The sequence below is a fragment of the Perna viridis genome, chromosome 7, assembly GCF_037379345.1.
Source record: "Perna viridis isolate PV_CMFRI_1.1 ecotype Kerala chromosome 7, ASM3737934v1, whole genome shotgun sequence".
NCBI lineage: Eukaryota > Metazoa > Mollusca > Bivalvia > Mytilida > Mytilidae > Perna > Perna viridis.
The window spans coordinates 22,799,783-22,824,510 of NC_142451.1; the positions used below are offsets into that span (position 1 = coordinate 22,799,783).

The 24,728-nt window shown below is 31.7% G+C and overlaps 2 protein-coding genes across 4 annotated transcripts; one reads left to right on the top strand and one right to left on the bottom strand.

Annotated features, from left to right (window-relative positions):
- The first annotated feature begins 243 nt into the window (after positions 1 to 243).
- Positions 244 to 10,869, top strand: LOC148611837 (HSPB1-associated protein 1 homolog). 3 transcript variants are annotated; one of them, XM_088592753.1, is made up of 8 exons: positions 244 to 325; positions 2,976 to 3,188; positions 4,048 to 4,226; positions 5,277 to 5,413; positions 6,198 to 6,330; positions 8,360 to 8,479; positions 9,283 to 9,390; positions 10,204 to 10,869. In XM_088592753.1, the coding sequence occupies exons 2-8, from the start codon at positions 3,023 to 3,025 to the stop codon at positions 10,849 to 10,851; spliced, it is 1,491 nt and encodes a 496-aa protein (XP_088448879.1). In that variant the 5' UTR covers positions 244 to 325; positions 2,976 to 3,022; the 3' UTR covers positions 10,852 to 10,869. The 3 variants fall into 3 exon arrangements, with proteins under 3 accessions (XP_088448879.1, XP_088448880.1, XP_088448881.1); XM_088592754.1 differs by having other exon boundaries at positions 272 to 383; XM_088592755.1 differs by lacking the exon at positions 244 to 325 and adding an exon at positions 587 to 1,199.
- A 2,189-nt stretch (positions 10,870 to 13,058) lies between these two features.
- LOC148611838 (uncharacterized) lies at positions 13,059 to 24,623 on the bottom strand. The gene is made up of 3 exons (XM_088592752.1): positions 22,966 to 24,623; positions 21,861 to 21,980; positions 13,059 to 21,028 (listed from the first exon to the last, which is right to left on the bottom strand). Exons 1-3 carry the CDS (start codon positions 24,229 to 24,231, stop codon positions 20,612 to 20,614), a joined length of 1,803 nt encoding a protein of 600 aa, XP_088448878.1. The 5' UTR covers positions 24,232 to 24,623; the 3' UTR covers positions 13,059 to 20,611.
- Positions 24,624 to 24,728: the final 105 nt, after the last annotated feature.

Sequence of the window (24,728 nt, forward strand, 5' to 3'; positions counted from 1 at the left end):
CCTAAGCACTATAATTTAATTAAAAAGATCTTTTGCCTATTTTCAGCAATACTATTGAACAGGTTGCCAGTAGATGCTAAATGCTTAAATACTTTAAACACGAAATCTTTGAAATGAAAATAATAAATGATATAAAAATATTTATGTTAATTTCCATGTTAACAAACTTGGTGTGTAGGTTATTTATAGTAGGCCGAGTTTGTAATGTACCGAGTTTGCAATGTACCGAATTGTCCTACTTGTCAGACAGTTTCATTACATTTCCCGGTCACAATGATCCCCACTCCCAACTCTGAGTGGTGAAATTTTTTTAGCTGAAAGAAATGTAAATACCAGTCATTAGAAATACCACCTGACCCAAAGAAATGTCAGACAAAAATATGGTCGGTCAGACAGAAGTTTTGGAAGTTTTAACTGTGAAAATTAAATCATATATACATTTGTACAATTTTCATGAACTCAACCAAAACAAAATAAAAATAAATAAATAAATAAAATCTAAAATTTTCAGCATTTTAAGGCATCAGGGTCATATTATTTTTTCTTTGTTTTGGAGATATCTAAATAACTAAAATTCCAAAGTAGCTATATTTTGTTCATTATGATAATATGAAATTTTTTATTGTTAAATATTGCATATAAAACTCATTTCCATTGAGTTGTTTTAGGTAAATGTATTTCAGATGAGGGAAGAAATGTTTGTTATTTAGATTTGTCAAATCCTCATAAAATGTTCATTTCTTGTTTATGAGCCTTACCATAGTTTTTTTCTGTCATAAAAACATTTTATGGTCATGTGATTGCATACCTGTCAACTTTTGAAAATTCCCATGGTTTTTTTTTATGCTGAACAATGTGTTGACCAACATTTTCAGGACATATTTTGCAAACTGCATGGGTTTTACTGTAGTTAATGTAGACAACCACTATAGCATTAAAGCTTATTGAAATTCTCAAGTTTTAATTCAAAAAAATAATAAATTAGAAAAACTTTTTTTTGGAATACAAATGCATTACTACTATTTTAAAATGCATGTACATTGAGTACATATTTTCTTCTCTCCATTAATGTCAATTGAAGGGGAGTTGGTGTTCAGTTTTGAACTTCAGATTTACAGTCCAACCAGTTTTCTGGCTGAAAACAACCCTTTCTTGGTCTAGCTGTGTGACAGAATGATGCTGTGATATATCATGAGAAAGTAAGGAAGGGTAACAAAAAAATTACTGAACACTAATGTGATCCATAATCAAGTCAAGTCGAAAATGAATCGGGCAAAATAGATATTACACCACCAGAGCAGCCGGTACTACAATAGTCCTGGTACAGGCACTTCGTACCAAATGGTGGTTTAAATCTAGGTTTTACAGCACACTGAACCTTCCTCTTCCATTGCAGCATACCAGTGGTGGTTAAAAAGCATTTGCATGCCATTTTAGTATAGGTAGTAGGAAACTGGGGCTACTCACACTTTTCGTTAAATGCATACCATGAGGTGCAGTATATGAGGAAATATAACAAATGTTCAAGAATACTGCCACCAAATTTCCAAAATCATCACTATTTAAAAGAAATAGTATTTCGTTTTAACTATTGCAAACAAAATTTTTGGGAAAAATAATGCACTATTGAAATTACAGGAAATGTGAAGCTTGCATGGGAGGTTACTCACTTTGTATAAACAATGATAATTTCATATGTTGTTCTACAAATTTTAGACCTGTTAAAATGACAGTATTGACAAATTAATTGTGGAGTAAAAATTAATCTTTAGAAAATGATAGGATGTTCATAAAATAGTGGTAGATCCATTCAGGATTCATTTTCTAATTGTCAAATCCTGATTAGTTGAGTGCTCCTTGGAGATTATTTACCTGTTAAAAAACATACCTTACCTGTTTAGACAGCAGTTAACACCATTTGTCTGATTTCTTACTCTTCTAATCAAAGAAATGAAATTGAAACACAAAGTTAAGGGTTTGATATTTGAGTTATTTAAGTAATTTTGACAAAATCAGGTTTTAGGTCAAATTTGATCTGAAAAATCATGTTAGCGGGATAAATGGTCAAAATCATGAAAACATGATTGAATCGTGTAAGTTGGCAGCTATGTGATTGTTGTTTGGGAAGCTTTTGCAAATGGCAGACAATAAATCAGTATCGATTGATTGGTTCTATGTGTATTTTCTACATTTCCTAAAGGGATTAAAGAATATAGCATACAGAAGCTTTGGAATAGTTGGAAATATTCCATGTTGAGCTTAAACTGTCAAAACTTAAAAATTACCTGGAATACTGACAAATAAACTTGTGTTATTGTTATATGGAAACAGTAATTTTCAGTCGTGGCAACCTCTGACCTCTGACACAAACACATGCAATCAGTTCAGTGCAAAAAGGGATATTAATAATACATCGGAACTAGTCATACATCAGAAAGAGGTTAAAGCACAGTATACATACATGTATGTGCATTTGAAGCTATGATATAAATACTGAATCATTCTGTAATTAGAAAGCCTACATTTGTCTTCTACAATTAACTGATCTGATACATGTATTATCTTGTAATACAGAAAAGTGCAAATGAAAAAAATTTTTTTCATATTAGTAAAAGAATGTTAAATAGGCTGTCTCACAACTAAATAATTCAGTCCACTAGGATAGTGTGCATTTAGCTTGATCAAGCCACATTAAAAAATGGTGTGCATTCCTATGACACTACCCTCCCTATTTTTTTTTTCAGCTCAAAATACATAAAAATTGTAGTATTTGCAAAACTTATTTTGGTCATTTTTCAAGAAGCACTGTTAAAGTCGGAATGTTTCTCCCATAAACTCAATCTTTTCAGGAAAAAAAGTAAAAAAATAGTCCCTACATTTTTACCCTATTTTGTCAAAGATGCAGTAGGAAAAGTGCATCTTTTGGTTTTTTTTTGCCTCAGAGTTCTTTACTTAAATAACCTCTTCTTTCATAGGAACTTTCATTATGAATTCATGAATTTAAAGTTCATTGGTGCATGATATGGGAGAGCTGATTGAAGAAATCATTTCATTTGGAAGATGCCCACCATTAGTTTTCAAAAATAAGATAGATGATTGGCCTTCTCGCAAATGGACTGTGGAGTATTTAGGGCAAGAATTGCCTAACAGTACACTAAAGTGTAAACTAGCTCCAAGGTATGGAAAAGGTAAATGCCTGTAGGGTTACCTTAAAAAAGTTATTGGGATTGGCAGTATGCAGTGCTCTCCTTAGGACCTTTTAGCATATTGGAAATGTTATGTTTTTTTTAATTTGATGTGAACAAATCTGATGCTTTATTTTCAAAGGAAAAGATGTTATTCAAATTTCTAGTTTACCAGGATACTACATGTTTTTGAGTTTTCTAGGGAGAACACTGATTTGTATAGACAGTTTTAGTTTACTGTCTGATTAAATACAAAGTAATATTTGCCTACAACCATACAATGTACATGTACAATGTATATGTACAGTGTACTGTCAGTACAAATGACCAAAATATTTGCACTGGAAGACACTTGCATGTTTTGTTCAAGCTGGTAAAACTTATACAAAGAAATACACAAAAACTAGGATAGATTTGTTTTACATGTATATATACAATGTATATATGATATTTAGACATAGCCTATACAAAAATCTACCGCCAAGAAATACTGATCACCTAGTTTTGACACTTAGTCTATTAAAAGGGTAATATTTGTGTATCTATAGAACTCTTAAGAAAATTAAATAGGTTTTTAGAAAAAAAGACTGAACATAATTATTTGAAGAGTATCAAATGTGCAGTTTCATTTTTCTGTATGCTGGTGCATAGTACATGTACTTATCACATTATTATAAGAAAGTTGAATATATCTTACTGTATTATTGATGCTTAACATCACTTACACTGTAGGTTGATGAATCTCTGCAATGTAAAAGGCAAATCTCCTAAATGGAATTAGGAACTTTATCCAACCAATTTAAATTAAGATTCTTTCACCTTCTTTATACTAATTGATAAATATAATTCTGTTTTATTTTAGTTTGTTGGGAGACTGAATGTAATCATGAAGAGATAACACTTGGTCAGTTTTTGGAATGGAAGGATGGGATCGCTGAGGAAGATAATCCATTGTCACAGTATAAACAGTCAGAATGGTCTTGCTATATTGATTACAAATACATGAAGGATGTGTTTAGCAATAAACAACTGCTTTTGAAAGTAATTTTGGCACAGATTAAGAGATAATAGAATACAGACCAAATACTTTGATTTCTTATTTTGATGAAAAAAGTCTTTTTAATATTTTGAATTTTATTGTAAATTATAAATACCCATAACTGTAATGATTTAAAAATTGGTAAGTACATGTAACTTTGGAATGATGGAATGTACAGTTGTGTATGAATTTTAATATGACCGCAAACAATTTGTGGTTGTTCATTGGTATTGTGCTGTCATCGTTGTCGTCACTTGGTTTTTGTCGTGTAACTTGAGTATTAGTCGGTTGATTTGAGTAAAGTTATATAACAGGGTTACAAATTACAAAAGGAAGGTTGCTATTGATTTTTGGGGTGATATTCCCAACCCTTTTAGAATTGGGGACCAAAAAGGGCCTAATACAAGCATTTCATGGAATTCAACATTATAACTTCATTAAAAGCTTAGGAATGTCTATGACATTGTTCCACAATATTCTATACGACAATGGTCAAACATGGATTGATTTGGGGGATAAAGACTTGAACTTTTCACAAATAAGGGGCCAAAAAGGGGAGTATGAAGCATGTATTTTCCCATTGTCCAGACAATTTATTTTTGCTCCATTTTTTTTAAGTTCGATTTCAAATTTTTTTTGTTGGATTCCTTATGAAAGTCCATGCCTGAGTTTTTCAATGAGGTTTCTGATATATCTAATAGCTTTTGTGTTATAAGGGGTCAAAGACACAAACCCCAAAAAATCGACTTTTTTATTTTTGGTCTGATTTTGAACATTTTTAATTGAATTTCAAGTTTTATGCTATATTGTGTTCAAACCAGTTGTTGTGTCCATAATGAATTGCAAGTCCCTATGTTTAAGTTTGTCAAAAACTAATTTTGTGTCTACACTTGCCCCAACTGTTCAGGGTTGGACCACTGCAGTTGTATCATGCTGCAATCCACGAAGCTTTTTATTCTACAGCCAGGTTTCAACTTTTTTTATTATCAGAGGATGGCTGGGGCATCACTTCCCATGATCATAAGTTTTATTGTTTTTCATACAAATTTTAGGCAGTAGACTGGAGTGTTTTTGGTTTAGAGGACAGAGATGGAAGAGACAGTACAATATGGATAGGAAGTACAGGATGTTATACAAACTGTCATTGTGATACATATGGCTTCAATTTGGTTGCTCAGATTTATGGAAGGTGAGTTGGGATTGTTCTTTAATAACAATTAATGGTTTGGGAAAGGCCCTTTTTAAATATTTGAACTACAAATTATTTATGTGTTCACCCCCATCCCCCACTAGTGATAATAAAATTTCGATTTTCAACATGTAAGCTTTGACAAACATGTAAAATCTTAATATTACTATAGAGAGTGGTGAATCAAGAATAGGCTGATTACAGGGCTCATGCTGCTGGGTGATTTGGGAGAAAGAGTGGTCCTAGTGTTGCTCACTTTGCCCTCAGACCAACACCAGAAGCAAAGTGAATTGACCCTCTTATTTCCAGACATCTTACTGAAAATTGGGATTGTACTCCCTATCTTAGCAGTATTTTGTCTTTAGATATCTGTCTTCCAATAACTATTCAAACAAAAATGGTGGCGTTTGAAAATAAATTTTTTTATGGGCATAGATTTGTTAATATGACAGCTAAATTCCAGTGAAATATTAGAAAAGTGAAAGTTATTTCGCCATCAAAACTGAAAACTTCAGTGCAATAGATTAATAAATTTCTTCCAATTATGCTGATGTCATGTTTCATTTGAAATTTGGTTAAAAGTTCTGTAACAATATACTCCAATCTTTCTTTGTTGATTTCATGAAACAGATACTGGAAACGTACAAATTTGGCGGTGTACTTATTTTCGCAGTGGACAGAAAACCGCGAAGAAAAGTACACAAGAAATTGATTTTTAACACCATATAATATATACAATATATGTATTACGACATATACAAATGATTTGAATAATGTATTTTAGGAAGAGATGGATTTTATTCCCTCCATCAGATAACAGCTATTTATACCCTACCAGAATACCATATGAAGAATCAAGTGTTTTTAGTCGAGTTGATGTGAAAAGACCAGATCTTCACAACTTCCCTTTGTTTCAGGTATATGCATGTAATGTATTTTACTGAGAGTTGCCCATGGGTGATTCAGTTTATCCGTAGCATATGTGTTCTTTTAGCTATACGATTGAGTCATTCCCTATTATCCAACTAGAATATGACTCAATTTAATGAGTGAAGTGATAGATAAGCTACAGGTTGACTGAAACAAACATGGGCTGCTCACAGCTTTATGGTGAAAGAGAGGTGACAGGTAGCTTCATTAGCTCAAAATTTGTTCAGTGATTGCAATCTTTATTATTGAAATGCTTTGGAGAACTTTAACTAAATCAATGCCCCGAGTTTAATGGAGACTTGGCCTGGAGGCCATATAACCTGAAAAATACATAAATGTTAATCTAAATATATTCTTAACTTCCATAGTACATGTAACTAGTTAAAGTTTTTGGATTTTATAGGATAACAAATAGTTAAGTGTTGGTATTTGTAAGAATCAGGCAAAATGCAAAAAATCAGAAACATGCGTGCCAAAACCCCACTGATCTGACAATATAATTTCACTCAAGGATGCTTTCTCTGTTTTGAAAAACTATTATTTAATCTCTGCATTGCTGGAATTGCTCAGAATTTTTTCAATAGAATGTCAGAAAAAAGTTTTGTCAGAGTTACCTGCCATTGAAATGTTCATTTTCAGTGCATTTTAATGAAATTATAACTCAATGTACCAACATCATATGGAAAAACTTGTCGTTTTTCCTTGATTCTGATGGTGCAAATAGTCAAATTAAACTTTCAAAATGGTGGATTTTGTCATAATATGTTTCACCCACTGCCTGATTCTTACAGAAACTGACACTTAAAAATGTTCTCAGACTTAAGTAATTTTTTAAGATGTGTGTTACCATGACCAGCAGTTTATACCAGATTGATAGGTTATGCTAGAATAAATTATGTACTTGTTTATTAGCTTATCATATAAATTGACTCCAAGAAGAAAAAAAGCAAGAGATCAACAAAACCAACACTGAACAGCAATTTACTTATGGCCCTATGTGAAAAATTGTAATTGACCACATTTCAAAGCAGGCTCCTATCCAGAGAGTTGGAATGTATGACTCCATAAACATGATAAAGAAAAAAGGCTTTTAGGCTATTATTTGCTGATTATCACAACTCATACGTTATGCCAGAGTTTGCTGAAACTATGCAGACTTTTTGTATCACGCTAGAACTTTAACAAATAGGCTTCTGGAACAGGATTATGTTGCTACAAGATTAAAGTCATCACTACAGAAGTTTTATGGTCGTCATCGTGAACTTGTGGATCGTTATGATGTATCCATCTGCACCTTGAAAACTGATTTATTCAACGGGTCATAATTTTCCTTTCCTCATTTGTTTACCTTGCTTGGTCTTGACTTTTTATGAGCAACTCGGTGGGTGTTTCTAGAAAAGCAGAGGACGCTTACCCTACCAGTGCTCCTGGTCCATGCTCCCAGATTTTAGTGGAGTCTGAGTTGCTCATTTGCTTTTGTTACTTTGTATATATGATTTTAGTTACTTTATGTTCTTTGTTGTGTATGTCTGTTTCCATGTCTGGTCTTTGTCCCTGGATTACATTCTTTTGATTACCGCTATAACCTTGGTTCCCTTGATTACTCAAAGCACAAATTTTGCACAAAAGTAACAATAAAAATCCAGCCCCCCTTTTTGATCTTCCACTGAATTTAGTAAATGTGACTCTATTGGTAAAAATGTTATTTCAACAGAGAAAGGAAGGATTAAACACTTACACTGTTTACTATAGTAAATTTTTTGCACAAAACACATTATTACTGATATATATATCTGTGCTACTTTGCTACTTCTTAGAACCAAAGTCCTCCCTTTATCTACCACTAGAAGAAAATTAGTGATGAATTTTACCTGAAACATTTTATAATTCCAAGCCTTTTGACCTTTCCATTTACTCAGGTACATTTTGTTTACATTTATAAAGACTTTCAGCTGACATTGCAATCATTATTTTGTTGAGTCCTATAACTAAATTAAGAAGATTTTTTTTTTGCAGAGTTGTCACCCATATGTTATTGACTTGGAGCCGGGAGATGTTCTCTTTGTTCCTAGACACTGGTGGCACCATGTAGAATGTCTGGATACAGCTATAAGTATTAATACATGGGTTCAGATGGTAGGTAGATCAGTCATATAACCACTTGTACATTACGTCGAATATTTGAAGGTAAATGTATAAGTGATGTGAAGCCTTGTGAAGGAGAAAAAAGGCAGACTACACGTACAGTACATTAGAGAGACCAAGAGAAAAAAACATCAAAGAACAAAAACTGAAATGAAATATATAGAGAACTGAAAGTAAATTAGAAATGTAGATATCAGTAAGGTAATTGACTTTGTCTTTCAGAGATTCAATCTTAGTTCTAAGATATAAATTACAATTGATATTGGTGGATAATCACTGTAACGCATGAAAATAGCCGTGGTACATTTATTAATATGGTTGTCAATCCTATTTTCTGCAACCATTCTATTTGAACAGTCAAAATGCATTGACCGTATATTTACACGTGATCTGGATATAACTTTCAGTTACGATGTCACAAACATTTAGAAGTTGCCAGGATATTGTTTTCTTTGAATGAAAAAACATTGCTTTTCTTGCTTGAAAAGGTTTTCTTCCAAAAATATTTTGCAGTAAAAAACAATAACAGTGCACTGACATGACATTAATGAATTCTGCTTGAACTAATGAAAATGCTCAGCACAGTCTCAGATTTTCCCACTGTTCTAAGCCTTATCCGTATATAGATTTTATGTCAAGTCAGTGCACTGTTATTGCCTATATAGCGAATTGGAGGTGTATAAAAAAAAGGTTGACACAGGCAATATTTTAAGGTTCTTAATAATGTTGATGTCAAGATGTCTGAATTATCATTATTAGCAGAAGGCTTAATCTAGTTTTAACATGTATTATAGGAGGAGGATAAGAGTAGTCAGGTAACAGAAGCAGTAACCAGACTGTTATTTGGTTGTTTGATGTCTGTAGATAGTGATGCTGTTGGCAACTGGGTAAATCCTGGAGAGGTAACTAATGATTTTGAAAGAATTTTTATTGCATTTATATAGTTCAATAGTGTTAGGTAATCAATGACTGAAAGAAGTTTTTTGTATACTGCAGATATTATTCAACAGTGCCAACTCTCTCACATGCCACGTGAAACTCGCACATTTTGAAGCTGGCTAGATTGTGTTTTCAGTTGATCTGTTGTTTTTAGATTTTGATGTTAAATATAAAACTAATGCCAAATCTCACACTGTTGTCCCTTGAAAGCTTGGCATCCCTGGTAATTTTTGTCTCGTTCCTTGCCATTTTTGTATGCGTTTGTTTTAACCACGGAATACACTTCCTAAATACATGTACTGATATTAGGAAATGTTTACTTTATATTGAGAACAATGATAAAGTAAAAAAATTCACAATGTTAAAATCACATTAACTAATTAAATATATGTGAACCACAAAAGAGTTAAATTTGTTCACAGCTTATTTGACAAAAAGTGGCAAATACTCCTCTTCTTCCTAGGATGATGAAATAACTGGGAAATTCCTGGATAAACTTGTATTTACTTGATAATACTAAGCAATATAAAAATTGTGGAAAACAAGTTGTGCTTTCCATTACTATTCCTTCATCTTTTGAGTTATAGCCATTTAATGTACAAATGTATTAGAAAGTATTTTGAATGACTGTTTCAAGAAACAGTTACTGTCTTTAAAATGAACAGACTGCTCATTAAAATGATGTTGTTTAAATAAAATACATGTATTGTTTACAACAACTTTTTGTTGGTTTACCTCTCATTAAGATTGTTATTACTGTTTAATTATGTTTTCAGGAAATTCAAGATCATGAGACAAATGTTGAATATCTTCAACAAGCTGTTATTCAATGTGGACTTCAGAAGGACTCTATCAATAAGCTGGAAAAATTTGCTTCTCACATCAGAAAGGATGTCAATATCATCTTAAGTCAAAATGAAAGCACTGAAAATGTTTTCAAAGATGCTAATTTCCAACATACACCATTTAAAAGAATTAAAACTGATAACAATAGAAAATTAAGTAGCAACAGTGATGTAGTCCTTGAAGACAGTTCAACATTAGAAAGTGTGAAGAAAGTGAATACAACTTCACTATATAATAGTGACAAACTTAAATCAGAGGCAGACATTGATGAAGCTTTGAAAGTATTAAAATCCTCCAATGTTCAACAGATGATCAGTATTGTAGAACAGGTGACACTTGAAAGTTATTTGAAATATTTCTGTCACAGCATGACAGAATATAGTGATTCTATTCTTTCTAGTACATTACAATCTATCCAGGGAGAGGAAAGAATTGTTAGTAATGCTGAGCAAAAGGGCAAGGTGGATAATAGAAGTGTATGTAGAAACTTTGATTTTCAGACATTTGCTAGAAGTTTACTTCATCCAGCTGTGGTTGATAAAATTGTTGATGTCATGGTGTGTGATAATAAAACATAACAAAATATTATATTTAAATACATCTCTTTGTCTCCTTGAAATCAGGCTAACCTACGTTTTTATCAAATCCTCTTCTTAAAAATTGGTCTCCATCATTAAAAGAAATCATGTAGAGCATTAACATGGAAAGTTTGAGAAACTTAAAAAGTTTTTTTTTTGTAAGACCGCCTGCACAAAGTCCGATATATCTGGCCAGCCGGTGGTAAACAATGATAAAATTGAGTTTCCATGATTGATTTTGATTTTAAAAGCACTAGTTTCTTCATGTTTTTGAATAAATGAAGCCTATGCATTGCACGAAATGTTGGTTATGTTTTTATCATTTTTTTTTCCATGGCTCTGGTCCAAAGAGCTTTGAAGCACATCATATTAGAATGTTTCTGACATATTAACCGTATCCATTCCTGTTACATGTATTTAGATTAATTTGCATAAATTGTTTTTGTACTGCGACATCATCAATGTTGATTGGTATGCATCCACAAGATTACTTAAGACTAAGGCTTATTAGGATGAATAAAGAACTATTTATGATTGTATAAAGATTCCCTATACATGTTTGTAGGTGGTAACAAGAGGCTCCCAGGAGCCTGAATGGCTCACCTGGTTAAATTTTGCCTTTTCAGGGCAATTAATTCAACAAGGAGTTATCCAACAATTTTGACTCAATAAGACTTTGGTAGGATTTATTATAAGGATCATTTCTTCAATTGAAAGTTTCTTTCTATCAATCATAGTTTTCAAGATAAAAAAGCCGTCAATTTTCACCTTTCAAGGGCAATATTTCTTACCAGGAGTCATCTGACAACTTTAATCCCTGGAGACTTTTCTAGGCCTTATAATAAGGATCATTTCAGCAATTGAAAGAATTTGGCTAAGCCTAACGATTTTGGAGATATATGCAAAAAACTACTGTCTGACCCCTATGTTCTATTTTTTTTTTGTAACAGTTGCAATGTTTTCATGTTTTGTTACTTTGTATGTATGATTTTAGTTACTTTATTTTCTTTGTTCTGTATGTCTGTATTCCATGTCTGGTCTTTGTCCCTGGATTACATTCTTTTGATTACCACTATAACCTTGGTTCCCTTGATTATTCTTTGACAGATCAAAAATCCCCACTTCAGTTTTACGCAGGATACCACAAGGAACATTCATACAAAGTTTGGCTTCAGTTGGTGAAGTAGTGTCAGAGGAGAAGGTTTTTGAAAGAAATAACATTACAAGTATCCAAATACGTTGAAAAAAGGCAATAACTCCAACATGTCTAAACAGATTAAAACATAAATTTGACTATAGAACCATGCTTAACACTTTTACCATGTCCAAATTTGGCTAAACTTAACAATTTTCGAGATATATGGGAAAAAAACTATTGTCTGACTCCTATGTTCTATTTTAAGTAATGGCGGCCATGTTTTTTGACAGATCAAAAATACCCACTACAGTTCTATGCAGGATAACTCAAGGAACATTCATAACAGGTTTGGTTCCAATTGTTGAAGTAGTGTCAGAGGAGTAGATTTTTTTTGATGATATAACATTAAACAGAGCAAAAAAAGGGCAATAACTCCAACATGGCCAAACAGATTAAAACAAAAATTTGACCACCGACAGATCACAACATGCTGAACACTTCAACTTTGTGTCATAATTTTGGCTAAAAGAAATGGTTTAGGGGATATATGTGAAAGACTACTGTCTGACCCATTAGATTTATTTTCAGTGGCAATGTTTTTCGACGGATCAAAAATCCCCACATCAATTCTAATCAGGATACTCCAAGGAACATTCATACTGAGTGGTTCTAACTGGTCAAGTAGTGTCACAAGAGAAGATTTTTGAAAGAAATGACATTAAAAATAGCAAAAAAATCCCGAAAAAAGGGCAATAACTCCAACATGGCTTAAAAGATTGAAACGTAAATTTGACCGCAGATAGATCTAATCATGCTGAACACTTTCCCCATGTCTGAATTTGGCTAAACCTAAAAAATGTAAATAAAACTTTTGGGAAAGATACCCTAAGGAACATCTGTGTGAAGTTTCGTATAATTCAGCTCTGTAGTTTCAGAGGAGAAGATTTTTGAAAAATTGTTAACGGACGATGACAACAAAAGACGACATGTGATGGAAATAACTCACATGGTCTTTGGCCAGGTGAGCTAAAAACGGAATTTGAAAATGGCTTAAAGAATTGACACTGAATGCAATTTTTCAGTCTGTTTATTTTCTAAAAGGTATTTCTTTGAAAAAGAGCACATAAAAAATTAGTATTACAATAAAACTGAATCTGGTTATGGGTACAACAAAAACCTTAAATAAACTACAATTATAATCAAGAGCAGATAACTCAAATTAAAATTCAGCAACCTATTTTGTCAGCAGTAAATAATACATGTGTAAGCTTCCTGGAATATCTTTTTATCTACTGGAAGAATTTAGCCTTTATTTTTTTTAAATCTGTAAAATACATGTACAAATATTTTGCAGTTTGATACAACCCAAGTCATACAGGATGTTGTATTATCCTAAGCTGTACAAAATGTTATATTGTGCATATCAAGTATAATTAGTAACACAAGATGCACATTTGTGAATACTACAGTTGCAGATCGGGGGAGAAAAATACTGGTTTGACCCCTATCTTTATTGAAATTTTTTTAAGATTTAGCGTAAAATTTTGGCAAAATTAGCAAATAATAGCCTGGATACCTGCATCAAATTTATGAGACTTTTCAATGGAATAATTTCACATTCAAAACTACTTGCTTTAATATAAAACATTAGAATTCTTTTTGATATGTGAATTTTGTGTAAATTAAATTTAAGAAAACATAATCATTATACACTTCTGATGTATGTAATGAGAATATATCTGCAAAAAGAGAATAAGATGAAAGATTATTTTTAAACTTTGGTTCTTTACCAGTAACAGGTATCTTTTACAAGCTCAAATATTAAAGTGAGACTATCTTCTTCAGTAAAAATCAATGTCTTAAAATGCCACAGTAAAATTATTATTTGTACTGGATTTTAACAACTGCAAATTGGATTTCAACCTTTTATCAGAGCCAAGTGAGTACTCAAACTTGTATTACGCAAGTCTGAATAAAAATAAACTGAATTTTGAGTACTCAAAACTGTATTTATTATCTGCATAATAATTTAAAAATCACAGAAAAACCAAAAAATAAATGAAGATGTCAGTAACTCTTCATGGGGCTTTTCCAATAAAACATTTGAGGGAAGGGGGTCTATTTTTCAGAGAAAATATAGTTAATACAAAACATCAATAGAACTTCTATGGGGGCTCCCCAGGAGAAAAAGTGCCTTCCCCTGTACCTCATATCTTTGAATGGAACAGCTCTTATACAAAAACATAGAGTATTACAAGAGATATAAATCTCATCTTTTACATCTATAGTAATATGTGTCTGTGTCTTTTTTTACAAGGAAGGTATATTTGCATGGATTAAAATCGAGGACATACATTATTATTATATTACAACATTTTTTCAATTAGGCTTAAAATTAATAAATTTACATGAACCTAATAAAACCAATTCAAAGTTTAGCAGGGGTTTTTCACATTGGTGGCAGTTTGATTTGCAAAGTGTATTACCAATAACCTTGAGTTTGTCCCTAAAACAGATCATACCTAATAATTTAAGTAGATAGATTTATTTTAGCTCATCTACAACCAGGAGAGCTAAAAACTAGTAGATAAAATTTCTTAAAAACTTGTTTAATGAACACTTATTTGACATTATTTCATATTTTGAAAAGAAAATTGGGGGTCAAAGAACTTCTTTTCTTGTAATATTAAAAGAAAATAAATTTCTCATTACATTTCTATATATAGGTATATGCAAAAAAAACTTCTTATATTATTTGAAGACAATTTTTTGCATCTTTCCAAACACTATTTGCTCATTTAAAATACAAGCTTCTGTAGGATTTTGCAAGATGACAGAAAAGAATGTTCTGTGAAATTGGGTTGATCTACCTTAAGAAATGCATGAATATAATGAAATATTTTAAGAGAGAGCATTATCATAGTCAAATATGGCTGTCTTTACATACAGGCTAATTTTACATAAACAGTAGTACAGAAGGATGTTTTAATCACAATCTGTTAAAACAAGTTATTGCAAAATACAGGTGTTGACAAAGACAGGTTTAACTGTAACTGAAACAAACGAACTACATACCTTTTTAATTAATTAATCAAAAGAGAAAATAAATTGAGATCTGGACATTGTGGCAGTACTAAAACTATGGTATACAAAACACATCTTATTAGGATTTCTAAAATGCAACTGGCATTAAAAAATAAATGTTAGCTTTATCAAATGCAAACTAAAAATATATGACTAGAATAGAATTAAGAAACTATACAACTACTCTAACCAATGAAAAACAGAAATCAGATCTAAAGTACATATCTGGACTAACCATCCCAATTTAATCTACATTTTCTATATAAAAATTAAAAAAAATGAACTTTATTCTTCAACATGCCAACCTTGATTAAATGATTGAGAATGTCAATGATGGAATTCTACATCAATTTATAGAGTATTTTCAGCATACCATTGATAGTAATAAATGTGCATTTGATGTACTCTCCCTATTTCTATTAGACAGCTGCACTTCTTTCCAATATAATACAGCTTTGCGAAAGCATATATTCTTAGTTTCAACAAAATCAACATAATCTCTATCAAAATGCAAAAGCGAGTATGTCCCACTTAAGCTGGAAATTCCTGTGACAAGTCACACATCTGCATCACCCTAAATTAATGTTGAAAAGTCCCATGGATTGAAAATAAAATCTCCAAACATATTCAAACATGATTGAGAGCTTTTTCAAGATAACAAACATAGTAACAAAAATAATTAAAATGCCATCAAAATATAATTTTGAATTATGGTATAGTAATAATGCTACAGGTCTGATCTTCCAGTGTAGAGGAAAAGAATTCCAAGTAATTACATTGTAGGAGAAGGTATAACTGTGGACAAATGCAAGGACAGCCATAAACCATAAAACTTCTATCAAAGGACAGGTGTACAAAACCAAATATCTGATATTTCTCATACTGGGAGGAGGGAGGCACTTTTAATTTGTTCCATTCTGTGTAATTTAATTAGTTTTTCCTTTTATAATTATATTTAGAAAAGACAGAATAAGACAACATTGGATTTTGGTAAAATTTGAACTGTATATATTCAGGAGGAGTGGGTACAGCAGATGAATTCTCTGTACTATCAATAATGAATGAGAAGCACTTTTTGTATAAAAAAAATGCTAGTTTACACTGTCATAATTAGTAATTAATAAATAAAAGATATAGTTCAAAATTACTTATTACATTTTAAACCACTATAAAACCATCATACTTTTTTTTAATTACCAACACAAACATATACATGTACCGAATACGAAAAAGAAATAAAAAACAATTGCCATGCCCTATAAAAGCTAAAAACAATTCCAAACAAAAAAAACAGCAAGTTTCAAGGATATCTCTCTCGCCTCACATCAATAATAGAGGTAACTTCTTATTTAACTGATTCATAAAAAAAACATTGCTAGATCTACTTCAAGGAATGATAATTGCAATTATGGTACAAATGAATGAACCATTTTGATAGAATTTGACAAAATGCCATTGGCTTGATGGTCCACAATACCAGAAACATATCAATTATAATAATAATCAACTAGGTGCCCATAAGGACAACATTAGATTTTGAGGTCAGGGGTTTGAAATATTTCTTCAGATCAAAATATTCATTCTTACAATGTTAATGGTTAAAATATAAAATTTATTTTTCATTAACACTGATGGAAATCACTCATTTCATAAATCCATAAAAGCATAATGTTTGCATCAGAGTAATTTGAAAGGGTCAAAATAATTTTTCTCACATCTATGAGATCTAATTATATATTTTCAAAAAGGTCTGAGTCAGAATATTTAATTTTAAAATTCTTCAAAGCCCCCTCCTTTAAATCAAATGGTTGCCCCCGATGATAGGATGGACATGTGCATAGACATAAGATGAGAGATATCCTGAATCCAAGAAAAAGTTCATTTGTAATATATTAAACAGTCCAGTGCAAAAGTCAAAAATAATCCAAAAAATAAATATATTTCAAATTATCAACAAAATTATACAAATAACATTAGTAACAATTAACTGATGTAACCAATGTATGTTAATTGACAGCTTAAATCAATATAAATATATATTTATGATAAAAAAGTAACATCAACCACAAACAAACATTTCATCTTTAAGCATAACTCTATCAAACATTTATATAAAACATGACTATCTCAAAAACAGACTCTTCGCAACATAGACCAAACAAAATATATTTGTTTCATGTTTCTAATCCCCGAATACTTCAAGTACATGTAGGTAGCAGTGATGGACCCTGGAGGTTTCCAGGAGTTGCAACTTCTTTTAAAGTTTGTTACTATTGTAAAAATTTTGGCAAAAATTATAAAATGCCCTTGTTTCTGGAATGTACCTTTTCAAAATTTGTAGGTAGGTCTCCATGTTTTGGTAAAAACAGTCCAATTTAAGCGAATCAGCTGTTGTAGTAAGCTTTACTTATGCATTACCCTAGACCTATAGAGTATCTATACCAACTTCATTAGGAAGTCATTGTCCAGAAATGAGTAATATTAATATTATTAAAAAATAGTCTTTGATCTTTTATCTATTTTCCAGGCAAGGTAAGATTTTATTTACTTAACTGAGGTATTCTTTCACATTTTGTATATGCAACTCTGGAATCCAAGTCATTTTGCCCAGAACCTTACTCAATGCGTGAGTCGGTTTGCTCTGAATCTTGTTCACTATGTAAGTCGTTGTGCCCAGATTACTACTCTCCTCATGCACTGAATTATTATATCATTTTTTACTTGGTACTGTTTCAATTACATTATTAAAATAAATTTGTCCTTTCTAATTATTTTTCTATTCTTTTAAAACAATATGCTGATTTCAATTTACATATATTCACATTACATATATATCATTTTTCTTTTGAATCTAGCAAATTATTTGAACTCATAATCCCTGCAAAATGTATCAATTGAAAAAAAAAACCATCATACCTGTTTTAATGTAATCACAAATGAAAAATTAAAATGTGGGTCATTAGGTTAAGAAACAAACCTATATTTCTGACATCACCACAGCACTGAATCAAATCAAGATAGAAGTAATATCCTTATCTTGAGAATGATAACAAACAACAAACTATTTAACAGATACAATATGAAGCTAGTATAAAATCAATTGCAAATCATATGTTAACTATTAAGTTAACTTACAAAAAGTAAAAGTATAAACAAGAGGCTCCCAGGAGCCTGAATTGCTCAACTGGTTGAATTTTGCCTTTCAAGGGCAATGAATTAAACAAGAAGTTGTTTAACAATTTTGACTCAAGAAAACTTTGATAGGACTTATCAATAAGGATCATTTCAATAAATGAAAGTCTAAATCTATCATAGTTTTCAATACAATGGCTGAAAACTAAAAAAAACCAAAAAAACCCCTGTCATTTTCCCCTGTCAAGGGCAATAACTCTTATAAGAAGGCGTCTGACAAATTTTATGCCTGAAGACTTTTGTAGTCCTAAAAATAAGGATCATTTCAGCAATTGGAAGAATTTGGCAAAACCTAACAGTTTTGGAGATATATATGCGAAAAACTACTGTCTGACCCCTATGTTCTATTTTTAGTAACAGTGGACATGTTTTTCGACGGATCAAAAAAAACCCACCACAGATCTGTGCAGGATACCCAAAGGAACACTTATACTGAGTTTTGTTTCAATTGGTAAAATAGTGTCAGAGGAGAAGATTTTTGAAAGAAATAACATAAAAAATAGCAAAAAAACATTGAAAATGGGCAATCACTCCAACATGGCTTAATAGATTAAATGAAAATTTGACCACAGATAGATCTCGTCATGCTCAACACTTTAACTACATCAGAATTTGGCTAAACCTAACCGTTTTGGATATATATGAAAACAACTACTGTCTGACCCCTATGTTCTATTTTTAGTAAGGGCGGCCATGTTTTTCAACGGATTATATATCCCCACATCAGTTCTATGCAGGATACCCCAAGGAACATTCATATCAAGTTTGGTTCCAATTGGTCAAGTAGTTTCAGAGGAGAAGAGTTTTGAAAAATTGTTAACAACGATGGACGATGACGAACACCAAAATGGAATAAAACTTGAGGTGGTCAAGAATAATCTTACACAGCACTAATTTGCATGCACATAAGTGTCTTAAACAAAGAATGATGGATAGATAAACATTACATCATTTCATCTGCTAAAAAGTTGAGTACTTTTCCTTCCAATACAAGTTTAAATATTTCCTGAAACATCTTCAATACTTCTAGTATTATTTTACACAAATAAAAAGAGTGACATAGGGAGGTAAGCACTATTACATTGTAACTAATATCTAATATTAAAAAAAAATAAACCAATCAAAGGTCTTACAAGTAAAGAAAATAAACTGAGTGGTGATAAAACCAAGCAAAATTAGAATTTTTCAAGTAAGTAAAAATAATTTGGCACTATAAACAGCACTAAAGTTTTAAAATTTAATACATGTACATAAATTGTGTACATGTACTTAAAATGTATGCTATATACATTTGTAAATAAGAAAGGGAAGTTATGATGTATGTGAAGATAGCTACATAGGTACTAAAAGCCTATTAGTTATAAACCATTGAAGGTTTAGACAAGGTGATGTCCTGTCAGAACTGTTATACTGTACATGTACTTAATTTTATAAGCAACCAAATATTTAAAATCAAGAACAAATTCTTATTCTGGTATATGTGTTGCACATGTTTTGTATGTTGAACACAAAATTCTTAATTACATGTACCTGTAAGTACAAATGAATACCTTAAACAAATCCCTTTATTTTCACTACTTTATTCCAGCATGGTTAAATATATTAATATTGGTGAATGAAAAGCCTTATAGGGATGAAAAACTTTTAAAAAAGTGAATGCAATGTTGCCCTACCTTTATATCAATTCTTCAGCCATCTAAATTACTTGAAACATTTTCTCTTCGTTACTTTGGCGTACTTTTTTAAATGCTAGCCAAAACCAGGAGCTACAGCAGAATCTCTCAACCTTAGATATACAGCCATAGTCAACTCTTCCAAAAGAGTAAGACTACATGTACATTTAATCTTTAAGTCAGAGTTAGAAATAGTAGCCTGCCCGCCAGCCTGAGACTGGCTATTTCTGGGCGGGACTGGCCAATTTTAGCAAAAATTTATATAGCCATATAGAATTAATTGAAAAATTGTACTCAGGACTGGCTAGAATTTGAGTGAGTTTTTTACCCTGATTAAGATTCATTATCTAGAATGAAATGAACCAATTTCTGAATGTGCAAATGATTTAAAAACCATGTTTAAAATACATAAACAAATGTATTATCAAACAAATTACATGTACCTTTTCTTATCATTGTTCCAAAACCTGAGCAATATTGTAGTTACACATGTACTTATTCATTCACAACTAATTCCTACCAACTATTCAATCTACCAAAAAGAATAACAAGTTTTATATTTACCACATTAAACGAATTACTTCCTGTATAAAAAGTCTAAAAATACAACAATTAGCAATAAATTAAAGCTACAATGACAACAGACCTACAAACTGTCTAGAGATTTAAGCTCCTACTCACTACGGTTGAAGTAGGGCATTATCCCAATGTCTTTCAGCTGTTGATGGACCATGTCATCCCAGCCTTTATTAGCTGCCGGATTAATGGGACTTGGATGTGTGATTCGTTCCACACGGATTTCATTATTTCCCTGACTTTTGAGCAGAGATTGAACTCTCGATTCTACAAATTTTCCAACACAGACTATAATTTTGACATGAAGAATTTGTAATGTCTCTGTAAGTGCCATTTCACATGCATGGTTTAATGCATTTCTCTGATCTGCTTTCAGTTCTGGAGGAGTTATATTCCTTCCAGTAGGTGACATAAAAGCTAGTGGACAAAAGTTATGTACAAAACAATGCTGGAAAAACACTTCAGGTGTTCCACATATCTTTCTAAAAAATCCCCAAAATCTGCTTCCACTTACCTTAAAAAAATAAATGCACATTTTACATTAAAATACTTGTAAGTGTTGTTGAAACTTTAATAAGGAATAGTCATTTCCATAGTGTTTAGTAGCAAAAATCATATTCAATCAAATTCAGTCATAATTCATCTACATTGTACATGTATTTTCCCACTGCTATACATGTATTCTTCCTTCAGTTACTACAGTCATTTTACTTTATAACTTAGTTTTTTTTAACACAAACTTGTCATGGGCTCTGTGGAACCTAAATTGTTCATCAAAGTTTGTTTTACTGTCTTTAGTTTTCTTTCATCTTGATTTTTTTCTTTTTAACAGACAGTCTGCCATGTCTGCACTTTGGCTTAAAGTTTGCCTGTGGTGTCATATGCTTCCAATAACCTGGTATAAAATAATACATGTTCCTACATGTACATGCATTTGAAGTTTTGCAAGAGGAATTTCAAAATCTGTTGTGTTTACAAGCTTACCCTATATACTTGTACATGTACTTCCTACCTAAGTGCAGTGAAGCTAAAATTAAGGAGGTAGACCTAGGGTAAGGTGCATAACTCTTGAAATCAGGGATATGTTTGTGTCATATTCAATTTCACCAAAGCCTTTCCAGCTTTCATTTGAAACAGAATGAAATCAGTCCAAGTTACTTTGATGCTTACATGAGATTGATGTAAAATGTTGAATACAAATTTTCCAATGATTTGTATGAGTCATGTCCCTTACCCTAGGTCTACTTCCTTTATCAACATGATTCTTTTTTTTTGTTGCTGCACAAGTTGTCAGACACAGGCAATGTATTTTTGAAAATTTTGATAAGCTATATTGTATTGGCTACCTCAGATCTTTGACAATCCAACCCAGTTATACATCTTTTAGGATGTTCCCTTGCTGGTTTCTGAACTGCTCCTCTTATTTGGAACCAGTCTCTTACAGCTGACACTTCACCAAAAGGTACCTGACAATGGAGAAGAACAGAAAAATGTATAGTATTAAGATTAATGTAATAAACTGCTACATGTACATACAAGTAATGTCAAGAATGGAATACCACAGTACAAATTAACCTGTAGACACAAGCACCAAAGGGTGTGGGGACAGTTAAAACCAAAAATGTGCAGCAGAAAACAAAATAAAAAGCAAAACTGAATGAACTTAAATCTGTAAAAATAGTTTGATTTTACTAAAATTAAAATTTTGTTTCGTCGTCTCATAAAAATATTACTACAAAGAAGTCAATTTCTAAAATTATTTTAAAAATATTCAGACAAAAATTTGTTGTCTCTTTTGACTTTGTTATAAGTACACATATATACATGTACATGTTAAAAACTCCTGTTTTCAAATAAATATGTACAATGTATACTTTATATTTACGGACAAGGCTATAAATGAAAATCAGGGTGTTGATTACTTTGTTTAAGTACTACATAATACAGTTGTTTGCTATACAGTTGTATGATTGTCTAAAATTCTTTGATGGTAAGTGCATGCACAATTATCTTCTTTCCAATTTTTTGTAGGACAGTTCTAGCCCTACATGTTTTGCCATGGCTAGGTGATATTGTATAATGTATGTTACTTTCAACCTGAATTTTAATTTCTCCCTTCTCCACATTGAAGTCACTTTTTCTTCCCTCTGTGACTCTATTAACTGTCTCCATTATAGTAAAAACTTTGGTAAATTTTTTTCATTCTATAAATACATAAATGTATTTTACTGATATGTTTAACTAAACTTAAGTAAAACTGACATTTTGAAACGGTGACCCCATTGGTTGGGTGGAGATGCTGGGACGTACTCCACTCAAATAATCTTAAGCACAAAAAAATAAAATTCATGTTGACAGTAGTGTTAGTGTAGCTACATGTTCATATGTACAAGTATGAATATGAGCATTGTCCAAGAGAGGTTTTCATTTTTACTATATGCTCATAATTACCCCATTCTGAGACATTCCAAAAGGCCCTGGATTCATGGCCAGGAAGAGAACTGATTTGTTGGAAGTACAAAAAGTCTTTAGGAATTTCAGATGTGTTTCAAATGCATACACCAAAGGATTGTAGATGTGTGAAACTGGCTCTCCAAAACTGATCATTTTTAAATGTTGACATAACTTTCTCTCTGCCTCTAAAAATTGCCGACATGTTGTCTGTATAGAATCATCTAGTACAAAGTTAAAAATCGTCACTGGTTTTGTCAATGTGGATTTCTGCTCTGAAACTGCACTGAAGGGAGTATCGTTGGATAAATGTTCAGTGTCACCTTCTGGCTTGCTCACAAGTTCTGTTTGACTTTCTGAGTCACTACTGAAGGATGACAAAGACTTTTCTGAGTTATAAGTACCAGAACTTGGAGCATCTATTGGATTAGCAAGTTCATGCCACATATTGCAAAGTTCATAATTACAATCAATTCCACCTTTCAACTTTTTGGCTCGCTTTGAGTCTGTGGTTTTTTTTCTTTTCAAAAGAATAGAATCTACTTCAGCAAAATTGCTGTCATCCTGTCCGATATAACCATGTGACTGATTATGATCCTGGTATAAACCATTGTTTGAGCCATACATATTTTCAGACTTTATCTTGGTGAACATGTCATACTGTTGCATTGAACTAGTTTGATTGTAATGCTGTAAATTCGGTATAGAAGACATGTTTGATGCAGGCATACAGTTCATATACTGAGAATTATACCCAGGATATTGATGGTGTTCTTTAGCATTTTCCAAAAGACAAGTGCCTCTGGAATATGTATTAGTTTCTGGTTCTGATTTTACATGACTTCCAAAACCATCATGACCCTTTTGAGATATCTCATTTAGTTTTGAACTGTAATAATTATCTTGGTAGAAATTTGTAGATCCTTGATAGGTTTCATAATTATTAGAATCTGATTTAGAGTGATGTGAAGGTTCTTCATTTGTCAATGGTGGATAATTAACAAAATTTGAAAAACTTGGTAGACATTCCTTGTAATACAAGGATTGCTTGTCAGAATTTCCAGTTTGATAGGATTCAGCAACCTGTGGTTTATAGTCATAAGGGTTTTCAGTTCCAGAGTTTGCAAATCCTGATGGTGCAAAGCCATTAAAATTTGCAGTATCTACAACACGGTTTTGTCCAAACAAAAAAGTCTGAAAAGAGGGTAAACTGCCTCCTGTGGTATTGTTAGATTCCATTTTAATGTTAATTCTGAGAAAGTGCATAAAATAGTTCACTTAAGAAATATCTTGTTTGATATGTGTACAATACTGAATGCAAAACGTGTATCGATGCATTCGTGGTCGTGTTAAAGTTGTTTGTTGACATTCCCAGAGGAACAGGTGAACTTTTTAGTCTAATTTCCGCAAAAAATTCCATATAGAAGCAGTCAGCTATATTTATAGACTATAAATAGTATGAGGGAAATAACATCGAGATTTGTGCATCATTGGACATTATAAAGGTAAAGTTAAATTATCATAATCAGCAAGATGTGAATCATGACAATCTCCATTTTGTCTCCATCACATGATCGGGGATACTTTCTTGTACAGATTGTGAAAATCTTTTAGCTACATGAAGATTTGTTTTTTTATCTGCATAATATAATAGTTATCGTAATTATTCAATGTTATATATAATTAATTCATATTTGAAAGAGAAGATATAGTATGCATCATATACTTTCGTTTATGAAAAAAGACGCAATAAATTATCCTAT